Genomic DNA, 12,451 nt, shown 5'->3' on the forward strand with positions numbered 1-12,451 from the left:
TTTTTTTTTCTCAATATCTGGGGTCAAACTCAGGACCCTGCATTTGTCTGGCAAGTGCTTATGTGGCTGTGCTATATTTCCAATAAAAAATGTCTTTTTATTTCAAGAGTCTGTTTTTCCTCTGTGTTCATGATGCCAATGAATGTTAAAGTTGAGCAAATCATACAAATTACATTAAGGAGTTCTCAGTGCATAGTATCATGTATTGGGTTCAATTTGAACTAGGGAAAAAAAGATATACATGTTTGGGGCTAGTCATTGAGCACTGGAAATACAAATAAGAAAATACCAGCAAATCATTTATTTCACAATTTGGATAAAATACTGAAATAAAGATGAGAACAGGCCAGTTCAGGAAATCATATTTCTTCATGTAAATGTTAACTTTCAAGACAGGCAAATAAACTAGATCTAGCCATGTGGCATCACTCTGTGCTCATTGCAGTGAGGGTAGATAGGAACCGGAGAAGATTAATGGTGTCTTCATAAGATCACTGTGTCTCTTCTGCGGGGAACTGTCAGTCATCTCTAAACGTGCAATTCAGTTTATGCAATCTTCACATTGGCTCACATCCCCTTGAGACTGTGATCATTGAACTATATTTTCTCTGTGCATTAACCTGCTTATTTATTTATCAAAGTACTACAAGAATAAGTATTTAAAATTAATTTTGGTTTTGTGGAACCAGAATAGAGTAGTTAAATTTGATTGTCAGCATCAAGATTCAGCATTGGGATTAAAATTATTTTGGCTTAATTCTTTGAAGAAGACACTTAAACTGAATACATTTCTGGAATCAAATGAAAGCTTTTAGCACTGGCTGGACCAATGAGTGAAACACTTGCTAATGCCTTGTTTTTGACAAGAAAATCTCTGAACCGCTACAGAAATGACCATTTGGAAGCTGCCATTGATTGGCAGGCTATCAGACAAAAAGCACTCTCATTAATTTGAATTTATTAAATCATCTCCTCCCAATAGTGGGAGGTTTTGTGCAGGTAATAGAGCTGCCATAGAAAACCCGTCCCTCTATCCTTTCATTCCATATGCATGGTCAATAATTAGCTCCCTGTGGCTTCCTAAAACAGTCATTAGTTGAGATTTTTCAAAATAAGACATGAAAGAAAAATAATACCAATATATTAAACACCACATGGACTCTGCAAACTCTAGCAGGAACATGCCCTAGCTCCAGCCCTCATGATCTATATGGCAAAGCCATGTTAAGTATTACTTCTAAAAACTGAGTCATTTTGCAAAATATTTGGGAAAACTATATGAGGAACTTGTCTTAGTTAAATAAAATGTCCTTTGCCCAATACAAGTTAAATTTCCTCTAAAATAATATTGGACACTGTGGGGTTTTTTAAATAACAGATAGTCTCTCAAACAACTCCTGATAGGAATATTATTTGGGGAATGCATCACTGTCATTGCAAGAATTCCAAAAATGAAATAAAATGCTGAGAACACTGCTTTTCCATTACACTCAACATACGCATATGTGCTCACTAGTAGGGCTGAAAATGGGGATTTTAAATATCTCTGTTTTGCTTTAGTTTAAAGTACATTTGCTTTTGTTTATCTGAGTTGTAGATATTAAAGTACTTGACAAGTCTCCATCTAAGTTTCTTCTCAGGGACTTTGAAGGATTTGCTGATGAATTATTAGAAATTATTTTATGTAATATAAATAATTATTAACATTCTTTAGATATACTATATAAATACATAGCAATACTGATCTGAAAGTGATTTAAAGTTGTATCCCTAGTCTGACCAGATAGCTCCGTGGATTAAAGCACCTGCTTAGGCAAACACAAGGGCCGGGGCTTCCATCCGCAGCCTGCGGTGCTGGCCTCGCCCCTGGGGTGCACTGAGGCAGCGACTGAGACTGGGCGTGGTGGTGCTTTTGGAGGGCTGGGGAGATAGTCAGAGGTGTAAGTGCCTTCCTGGCAAGCTCAAGGATCTAGGTTTGGTCTCCAATGTCACATGCTATGTCAGCTCCGAACACCAGGTGCACCGTGCCTGCCACTGAGACGGGGCATGGTGGTGCAGGCCTGTAATCCCAGCACTAGGGACACTGAGACAGGAGGATTACTATGACTCCAATCTGTGTAGTGAGACCCTGTACCAAATAAATAAATAAATAAATAATTAAATAATTTTAAAAGAAAAACTTTATTTTCGAGACTGGGTTTCTCTATGCACTTTAGGCTGGCCTTGAACTCACTGTGTAACTGAAGCTGGTCTTCAACTCCCAGTGATCCTCCTGCTTCAGCCTCCTGAGTGCTGGGATTACAGGTGTCAGCCACCACACCCAGTTAGACTGAACATTTTTAATTACAATGTAGTCCTTAAAACTCTAGCTAAGAAAATGATTTCAAAATGCTTCTGTTTTGTTTATGAGAAATTATCGGAAGTTAATGCCTTTCTGGTTTACTATTATAGATGTTCGAAGAAGAACTATTTATGAATACCATAGAGTGGAGCTACAGATGTCAAAAATTACCAACATTTCAGCTGTGGAGATGACCCCGTTACCTAGTAAGTTAATATATGCACATAGTTAAGTAGAAAATGTGATTTGAAAGTTTGATGATCTGAACTGTTCCATAATCATGTTGATAACTATTGTGTTAATCATTTAATTATAATTGTGCTGACATGCATAAGTATTTTGATCCACTGTGTGTACAGAGATGGGTGTTGGTTTTTATTTCGGCTGAGTGGTCTTTTCTCTCTCTCCCTTGCTGTTAATGAGTGTTGATGAGTACGTTCTATCCTGTTTCCTAGCTTGTCTCCAGTTCAACAGTTGTGGCCCGTGTGTGGCCTCTCAGATTGGCTTCAACTGCAGCTGGTGTAGTAAACTTCAAAGGTAAGATAATAATAAGACAAGTTTATAATTTGCAAAAATACATTACCTCTAATTTTAAATGTATGTTAAGCATGTAGGTTTTCTGTAAATTGACACTATATCATGGCCCAAGTGATAAAAGATGCTCAGAAATTGTCTGAATGCTAAAAATGACCAAGAACCCTCATATTCAATAAGATTATTATCTGAATGCTCAAAATGACTAAAAGTTCACAGAGTACATAAGATCCCCATTTCTTACACATTTGCAATTCTCAATAGGGCTTTCCATTCTATAGTTGCTAAATCTAAATTGATGATTTTGATCCCCATATTGTAGAGAAAATTTAGAATGTGATACCTTTTTCAGTCATAAGGTTGCATTATGATAATGTCATCTACATGCTTAGTAAATCCCTGCATAATGTCTAATGTTAGTCACCAAGATCATAGTAGTTATCAATGGTTGACAAGAATCCCAACCTTTACATAAATATAATCTGTGATGTTAGTCTCACACTCTACTAGACTTTGACACTTAGCTCCATAATTTTCTGTGTCAGCAAGGTTAACTGATTTTCATAAGTAGTTCAGGCAGTTGTTTGGTCCCTAGAGAAAGATGTAGAGTAGATTGCTGGTTCTCACACTAAAGAACGAATACAGTTCCACCAAACATTCACAGAAATTAATGCAAACTGAGCTAACACAAAGGAGGAACCATCTATCCCCCTAGCTGCCTGGTTCCTCAAAAGGGAAGCACAACCTTAGTGGATTCAGAAAACACCTAAGTAGATCCTAAGACTGTTATAGTCTTGTTGGAAATACAAGATGAAGACTTTTAGATGCATTTTGTTATTTGTTCAACTGTTTTGTGCATCAATTATGCCCCAGTTGTCCAGATTATAACAGTAAAAACTGTGGACATTGTCCTTGTATCCTGTCAAAGTGCAGGTGGTCTGGGAATAAGTCCCCTTCTCACCTGCCAAGTCTGTGAACAATCAGCTTCCTTCACTAGGTAGAAAACTGAATTCTGAGCACTTAGTCATGCATGCGCTTCCTGGACAATAAGCAGTCACGGTGTTATTCTCTACTGGCTGCAGCATCTGCTGCATACTAAAGTAACATTCAGGAATACATCAAAAGTTACTGAAGGCTAAAAAGGAAAATGCCAATTATTTGATAACAAGCTTCAGGAAAAAAATTTCCTATGGTTTTAAAGTTTGTACCCTGAGACTCATGCATGCTGAGTAATCTCTCTTCCAACTGAGCTACATCCACAGCCCTGGGAAACATTTTTAGGTTGCTAACTTTAGGGCAGCCACTACAATATTGTAGCTAGAACAGAATTTTTTATGGTAACCTCAGTTTTGCTTTCAATTTAACATGTTCCAGTAGTTTCCTTTGAGAAATTATTTGCAAATAGTGAAAAAGCAAGCAGACAGGCAACATTTTTCTAAGTAGATCTTACCTTATTTCTATATCCAGAGTGAGAGGAATGTTACTAAATCAGAAGTTAATGGTTGTTTAGATTTTTTATTGGCTAATATTTCAGGAAGATTATGTTAATATCAGTAATTATCCAAAAACAGATTAGATGTAACCCACAGAAATCTAGAGAGATGGAATGTTGTTATATAAATTTAAGGAATGTAGAGCTCTGAAATGAAAATTGTCCAAAACAATTAGATGGAAAGCCCTTGGAATACTTGTTCTAACTTCTGGAAGGTCAAGTGTAGTGCTCAGCATTGGAGGAAAATCTTCTCTAGTAGGGTTTTGAAATACTTATTTTTTCCCCTCAGAGACCCTAGACTGGTTAAAAACAAAGCCATTGAAAGATTTATCTTTATCTTTCCATAAGCTAAAATTTACCTAGTACTGATCAAAAAAGGGGGAAGGATGAAATCACAATTAGATTCCAAACAGAAGGAATTGTGGTTACATTTGTCTGATATTGAAGGGCTCCCAGGATACATGACTTTCTCAACAAAAGGCAGGAAATTCCAGAAATAGAAAGAAAGAAAAACAAATAAATAGAATGCTACCAGTAGAACATCCTAACCAGAGTATCATTACGGCTTATACCTAGCAATCCCCTTTGAACCTCATGAGATCATAGGACTGTTCCAAGGTGGCTGGATTTCTGATGTGTGACACTGGGATTGAGGGTCTGTGGTATCTAAACTGCTTTAGCATAGTTCGAGTGGAAAGACCCACTCTGGTGTTGGTGGTACCACCCAAAAGGCTTGTAACCTGGGTGGGACAAAAGGGAAAGGGAAGCTCGCTTCATTGCTGCTTTCTTCCTGACCTGCCATGGATGGTCTCTCTTGTGCCCTGTCACCCTGCCATGCTGCTGTGCCTTTGAGTAGCTCACAATGGGCTGAAACCTCTACAAACTGGAAGCTAAAAGAAACCTGTTGTCCTTTAACTATGGGTGTCATGTAACTTGTCTTAGCAATGAGAAAAGTAACCACAACACCCATTATGATAATTCTTGTTCAAAACAATATTATGGTAAACTAAGTTCTTGTAGACTCATGTAGAAACCTTTCTACTGATAACCATTTTTGCTAATGTATATTTTTGATAGAAATACATGCTAGAACTTTCAAATGAACAATTTCGGAAGTCAAAACATATTCACAAGTTGGATATTTTACCTCACCCATACACTTAAGAGATTTCTCAGGCAAACACTATGTCAAGGAATTGTAGAATGCTACACTTAACAGCAATTTTGCAGTGAGAAATCTAAGGTTGTTTAGAGCTAAACTATTTGTACAGGATTTCAGGCCTCTAAAGTACTAAGCGTAGGACTGAACTTAGAGCAGGGTGACTCCCAGCTTTTTATAATTGATGCTGCAGGCAAGTGACATAGTTTGGAAATTAGTATAAAAGAATGTAGAAATGAGCCACAGTGTCCCAAAGACTTCTGCATAGCATTGAGAGCACAAATTCTTAACAATTAATAAGGAAAAGAAAGGTGATGATCCATAGGAAAAATGAGAGGAATTCATTGTTCAAACTGCTTTATAAAGTACGAGTTTTCTGCAAACTGTTATTTGGTTTTTTGTTGAATATCAAACAGTGATTTAAAATCTTGGATTTATTTTTAATTCTTCAGCAACCCAGTTATATACATATCAAAATCTGTTTAATTAATTGGTTTTAAGTATGGCTCATTGCACTTTTGTTCAACTTAATTTCCCCACTGCATTTTATTAATTTCTCCTTAGACTTATGGGCATCTAAACTTTGTTTTATTTCCCTAGACTTAAGAGCTTTTATGAAAAAAAAATAGACAAAACAAGGGAAGTCTTATTCTAAGCAGCGCAAAATTGCCCTCTCATTTTTTTCTCCCACCATTCTTACTTTTCCTATGTGCTCATTTATCCCTGAATGATAATCAGCTGCTGGTAATTACTGAATCCTCAAGTTGAGCTTGCTCTGAAAAGATAAGATAATTTTAATTGGTTTGTTTATTTCCTTTAATTCTCATATTTTAGGGATCAAAATCTAAAGCAAAATGCCAGAGGTGGTGGTGCATGCCTGTAATCTCAGCATTAGAGAGGCTGAGGCAAGAGGATTATGGTGAGTCTGAGGCCAGCCTGAGCTACATAGAGAGAGTTTGCCTTAGCCTCCACCCCCAAAACACGAAACAAACAAAGAAAAAGAGGCAAAATGTTTGCGAGGACTTGCCCACAATCTGAGAGGATTGGAGTTACGGGAACATATAAAGAAATTCCTAGTCAGTTGATCAAACATACTTATATAAAACATTTTGCCCAGTTGTTTTAGGTAAGAATATGTATTTATTTTCTTATTATAAATTGAGAAGGCTTGAATCATCTTTGATTATATCTTGTCTTCATTCTTTCAACAACTAATTGTGAATGTCTGTTCAAGGTACTATTCAAAGCTGTACATTCAGAGGTAAATAGTCAATATCACTCATCTAAAGGGACTTACATAGTTTATATGGGCTGATAGATTTTAAGCAAAGAAATACATAGTAAAATTAGTAATTACAAGAGCTATGTTAAGGAAAATAAACAGGGCACTGTTTAAAAAAAAAAAGCAAACAAACTAAGTTTCCCTCGATGGTACAATTTTTAAGGAAATTGTCATTTTGAAAAGTCTTTGGTTTGAGCAGCCAATACATTAGCTTTTCCGTTTCTGCACATACTACCTGACACTCACAGTGTGAAGTAGAGACTTAATTTGCCTCATATTTTAAGGGAATTCAATCCTCAAATATCACAGCAGCAGGTGTGGCAGAGGAGAGCTGTTAGTTCAGGATGACTGGGACACAGAGCCTGGGAAATATGCATAGAGGTGAGGGGCCAGATAGAAACCCAAGGTCATGCCTCCAAGCCCCACTGAGACACACTCACAAGTGTGGCCCCCAAGTTCAGTCAAGGCAATCTTCCTCCTTCACCATCACAACTATCATCTTCCAAAGGCATTTTTTTTTTAAATTGAAAAGTCCTCTTTGGTTGGTAAAGATTTGTTAACAATGTATCAAATACCTCTGATGTAGCAGGCACTGATGTGACCAGGCATAGCTTTTATGGAGCTTGCAATTTAGCTTTGCCAGAAAATAAATAAATTAAGAATTAAGCTGAAAAATCAGATGATGATGAGCTGTGTGCTGAGTCTGAAAGGGATGATGGTTGCTATAGACTAGGTGACTGAGAAAGACATCTGGGAGGAAGAAACCAGGAAATAGGTCTGAAATAATAGGCACCCAGGTTCACCAAAGAGAAAGTAAAGAACATTTGAACGGTAACTGCAACTGCAACAGCCCTGTGGCGGTGCAAGCTTCGTCTGATGAGGAAAGAAAGGAGCCCAGTGAGTTGGACATGGTGTGAACTCAGTATGGAGAGAGGACATCATCATATATGGTCAGAAAGATGGATAAGTGCTTGGAATGCAGATGGCTCTGTTAGTCTGGAAAACATTGATTCTCAGGCTATTGGGAGGCTTTAAATTATAGAGCAATACAACTTACAATTTTAGGATATAAACAGTAAGAGTGATTTGGTTGCAGTATGTTTTTACAATAGATTTGTTTGACTGTTTGGAAGAAGTAGGTCAAAATGAAAAGTGAAAAGATGGTAAGGAATATAGTGTTACTTCTGAAGAAGTGGTGCTAGTAGCTTGCACATGGGTGATCATCGTGGGGGTCACGAGAGATGGAAGGACACAGGTAACTTACAGATAGACTAGAAGTGAAGGAAGAGGGTAAGGTAAGATGACTTCCTAGATGTTTCTTAAAGCATCTTGGTGAGTGGTAGCCCTTGTTTTGTTTCTCTCTCTCTCTCTCTCTCTCTCTCTCTCTCTCTCTCTCTCTGGTACCGGAAATTGATCTCAGGACTCTGCACTTGCCAAACAAGCACTTATTCTACTGAGCTATCTCTCTTTTGTTTTTGCTTTTTATAGATGGAAAGGCACATGAAATAAAGACTAGAATTAAGGAGAAAAGAGTTTGGTTTGGGTCAAGTTAAGTCAAAGATGCTTGTCAAACTTCAAGTGGAAATGTGGGAAGTGTAGGGATGTATAAATCAGAAATTTGAGGCAGAGATTATGGTTGGAGGTTCAGATTGGAGAGTCATTATCATATAGATGGGGTTTAAGTTCATGGGACTGAATGAAATCAGCTATAGGGAGAGTGTAAATTGAAAATAACCTGAGTTTCTAGACACCAGCTCTGTGGAATAGCATTCTGAGGGTCGATGCTAATTTTCCTTTACATGAAATTATTTTTAAAGAATATTCATGTACATGTATGTTTTTGTAGACAAAGAATTCCTCTGAATAGATGTGTAAGAGAGGAGCAATAATATATGTCAAGGGAGAAATGGTATGTGTAGCTTTTCTTCATGGACACTTACATAACTTGAATTTGTTGACGGTTGAAACTGATGGTAGGTAGAAGCCTTCAAAGGAAAAGGGGGAATATAAGTTCCCTTAAAAAATAGAAATGATATCTTACTCATTTTTGCATCTCTCATAGTATCTTATGCAGTTCCTGGCCTAAAATAAATATCCAAAACATGGGGTTGGACTGAATTATGCATATAATTGAGACCAGAGATTTCTGCTTTCCTAAGGACTCTAATTGCTATTTGTTGGCCTTGTCACTGTCAACAGAATTGCTATAGGAAGAAACAGATAAGTGGTAGCAAAATGTCAATTCACCATTAAGTCTGCCATAAGCTTGCCTAAGCCTGTGGTGTCTGTCCTTTCACCTGTCTACTTAAAAAGTGTTGCCTGAACTATATATTTTCTTAAAGTTAAAAATTTTGTGCTGGTAAAAGTTTGAGGAGAAACATATTCAATGATCCCACCTATGGAAGTTATAAGTACAATGCATACATTCCCATAAAAGGGCAAAGACAAAGTGTTTTTATATACTAATAGTATGACACAATATTTAATAAGTAATGGAATATAATAGAAAGTTGGGCAGACCCAGTCCTAACCCAGGCCCGGTGAGTGTGTGGGAGAGCTTCCGGCTACCCTGCACTGGTGGGACCTACTACTGGTCCAAGCCCAGGCACAGCGTGGGTGAGACCCTCTTCCACCCCCTTGGGACGCCCCTGACCACTCCGCAGCACCTCCCCCACCCCGCCCGCCAATTAGGAATTTCTGCCTCATTCCGGGAACCCCCAGACCCAGTCCTAGCCCAGGCCTGGTGAGTGTGTGGGAGAGCTTCCCACTACCCTGTGCCAGCAGGACCTACTATTGGTTCCAGCCCAGGTGCCGCATAGGTGAAACCCTCTTCCACCCCCTTGGCACACCCCCCATCAATCCATAGTACCCCCCCACACCCCTCACACAGGGTAGGAATTTCTGCTGTGTTCAGGGAACCCCCAGATCCAGTCCTAGCCCAGGCCCAGAGAGTGTGTGGGAGAGCTGCCTCTCCCCCCTATACCAATTTGACCCCTCCAGGCTCAGCTCAGGCCTGGCACACAGGCCTGGGGTGAAACCCTGCAACTGCAATCCCTGCAGAGACTGTACAGGATAGAACCAACCAGCTAGTCCAGGAGCAGAACATCTTGCCAGAGGGGCACAACAGGTTCACCCCCAAGGGCAGCAGCAGGAAGGAGCTGAGCACAGCAGCCAGACCCAAGCCCGGCACAGCTGGATAAATCCAAACTTTGTAGATCTGCACCTGAACTTCAGTACGTGCTAAGGTTATAACTGCAACAAAGATCAACAACAGAGATCAGAAGACAGTGCTACACAAAATGACAAGAAGGAACAAAATGCAACCTCAGAACCCAACCCCACCCATAACAAGTGCAGAGGACACTAACACAGAACAGATTGGAAATCACACAGCTGAAAGCAATGAATCAACGGCTTCTGAAATAAAGAAACAGCTGCAGAAAGGTATAGAGGAACTCAGATTGGAAATAAAAAAGAAATCCTGGAATTAATAACATCTGCAGTAAAGAATCAAATGCAGAAACATACAAAGGAAACCCAATGGCCACCCAGAACAAGTGCAGAGGACACTAGCTCGGCTCAAGTGCATGAATTAATAGTGTCCATAGTAAATAAGCAACAGCAGAAAGTTATAGAGGAACTCAGAGCACAATTCTTTTCTGAAATAGAAAGTTGATATTTTTAACAACTCCTCTATTTCTAAACTTTCTAATTCTATTGCATTTTCCCCAAAAGTACCTGGAAATGACTATTTTTTCACCGAATAAATTATATTCATTCATAGTAACTAAAAGAGCAGGAAGCATCATATATATTTCAAAAAATGAAATCTTTAATATCAGAAGTATTGACTAATAGTTTATTAACAGTATTAAATGTGTTATCAATCAAAGTAATTAAAGATGAAAGAAAATCTTTTCACAAAAGTACATCTAATTTTTCAAAGTAGAATGAACTTATGTCATTGGCTCATTTAGCTCACAGAAATTAAAATACCTAAATTGAAGAAAAGAGAATGGGATACAGAGAACATACTTAAACTGTGAAGCTGATCCAACCTTTCCCTCATCAGTGATCTTATGGTTCTAATTAAGAGTAGCAAGAAGATATGAATGCCTCTTCTCCTTTCTACAAGTGGGCCCATTTGCACCATGCAGTATGGCTCTTGATCTTAAGGACATAGTATTTTTAAGACTTCAAGATTCTAAAAGTAAACCAATAACTTTTTGTAAAGTCAACCAAAGGCTCACAGTTTACCTTCACATGACAGGAAGAACAGGGCTTATGAAAAGACAACAGGGCTAAGATTAAAATTTATAAATAAAAGTGCATCATTAGAGTAAATATAATTGTGCTTGTTCTTTTGTACTTTTTGTGTCTTGTACCAATGCTTTTGATATACGCTCTAAGTTTGCACTTGTACACTATATTTACATTTAAACAGTGCACATTAAGAAACTCAGTGGTTTTGATGGTTAGTGTGAAATCTGTACCTAATAGGTACACAAAATTTAGGAGCCATGATCCAAAATTTATTATAGGCTTAGATTTATTTTAGTGAATTTGGAGAAAATAAAGTTTTGCATATAAAGGCTTCTAATTTCTGAAGGAAGAGTTTCACAAATTTGTTCATCTATGTTCTCATATGTTGGTTTTCTTTCAAGAAATTACTTCTATTTACTTATCAGAATCACTTGGCTAGCCAAAAGTGCTACTATTTTCAGTGTATACCTGAATGGCAAGTTTAAAACACAAAATGTAAAACTGTTTATCAATGACAAAAAGTTTATACTTCTGAAAAGTTCACTTTTATTACCAGTGATCTCCTCTAGGAAGAGAGGTTTTAATTGACTAGCATTTTGGATATAACATGCATACAAATTGTATATGTTTCTAGCTATGTAAAATCTATATCATTTGGACTCATATGCTTGGCACAGGCCTTGTGCCCAAGGAGATCTGGGCCCCAGGCTTGTGTACTGTGGATTGTGGTGAAAGTCAGCAGTACAGTAGTGGTTTACTTTGAATCATGTTTTCTAAATAGCACCTGCTTTGTTTTTTAAAATAAGTTATTGGGTTTTTTGTTTCGTTTATTTGTGTTTTTACTACCACAGACTAGCCTACTTGCAGAAAATGGATGATCAACCTCTCCTTTTACCATAATGCAATGTGTTACGGAAATCTTGGGGGAGGCTGTCAACGTCATTGTATCTCTGGTTACTTAGCTTGCACCAATCTATGCCTTATAGTCTGTGGAAGCCTTCACGGGGTTCCACTCATGTAAAAAAGGATCTTGTCCTACTATCCTGGTCTGATCAGTACTATCAGATGGAGGACAAATACATGTGAATGTTTTATATTAAATATGAAACATTTATTTTGTGTTTTCCATAAAGTTTAGCTTTTTTTTTCTTATGGAGATGAAAGTTTCAAGGGCTGGCCAAAAAGTGCACGGGATTAAAGCTCCTGCAGGCAGGTGTAGGGGCCAGGGGTTTAATCCCCAGACCTGCCATGCCGGCCCTGCCCCGGGGTGCAGAGATGGCTATTTAGACCGGGCATGGTGGCTCGTGCCTGCAATCCCAGCTCTTGAGATGCTGTAAACAGACAGATCATTATGAGTCCAATCTAGTAGTGAGACTCTAA

The 12,451-nt window shown here is 38.2% G+C and overlaps 1 protein-coding gene across 1 annotated transcript in view; it reads left to right on the forward strand.

Annotated features, from left to right (window-relative positions):
• The window catches only part of Plxdc2 (plexin domain containing 2), a 436,032-nt gene that overhangs the window by 357,807 nt on the left and 65,774 nt on the right, over positions 1-12,451 (forward strand). The window contains exons 8-9 of the mRNA XM_004644757.2: positions 2,452-2,547; positions 2,797-2,878. Of these exons, the coding sequence (XP_004644814.1) occupies positions 2,452-2,547; positions 2,797-2,878 (178 nt within the window). The remainder of the gene's footprint in view (positions 1-2,451; positions 2,548-2,796; positions 2,879-12,451) is intronic.

This window comes from Octodon degus, unplaced genomic scaffold (genome assembly GCF_000260255.1).
Source record: "Octodon degus isolate 3935 unplaced genomic scaffold, OctDeg1.0 scaffold00208, whole genome shotgun sequence".
NCBI lineage: Eukaryota > Metazoa > Chordata > Mammalia > Rodentia > Octodontidae > Octodon > Octodon degus.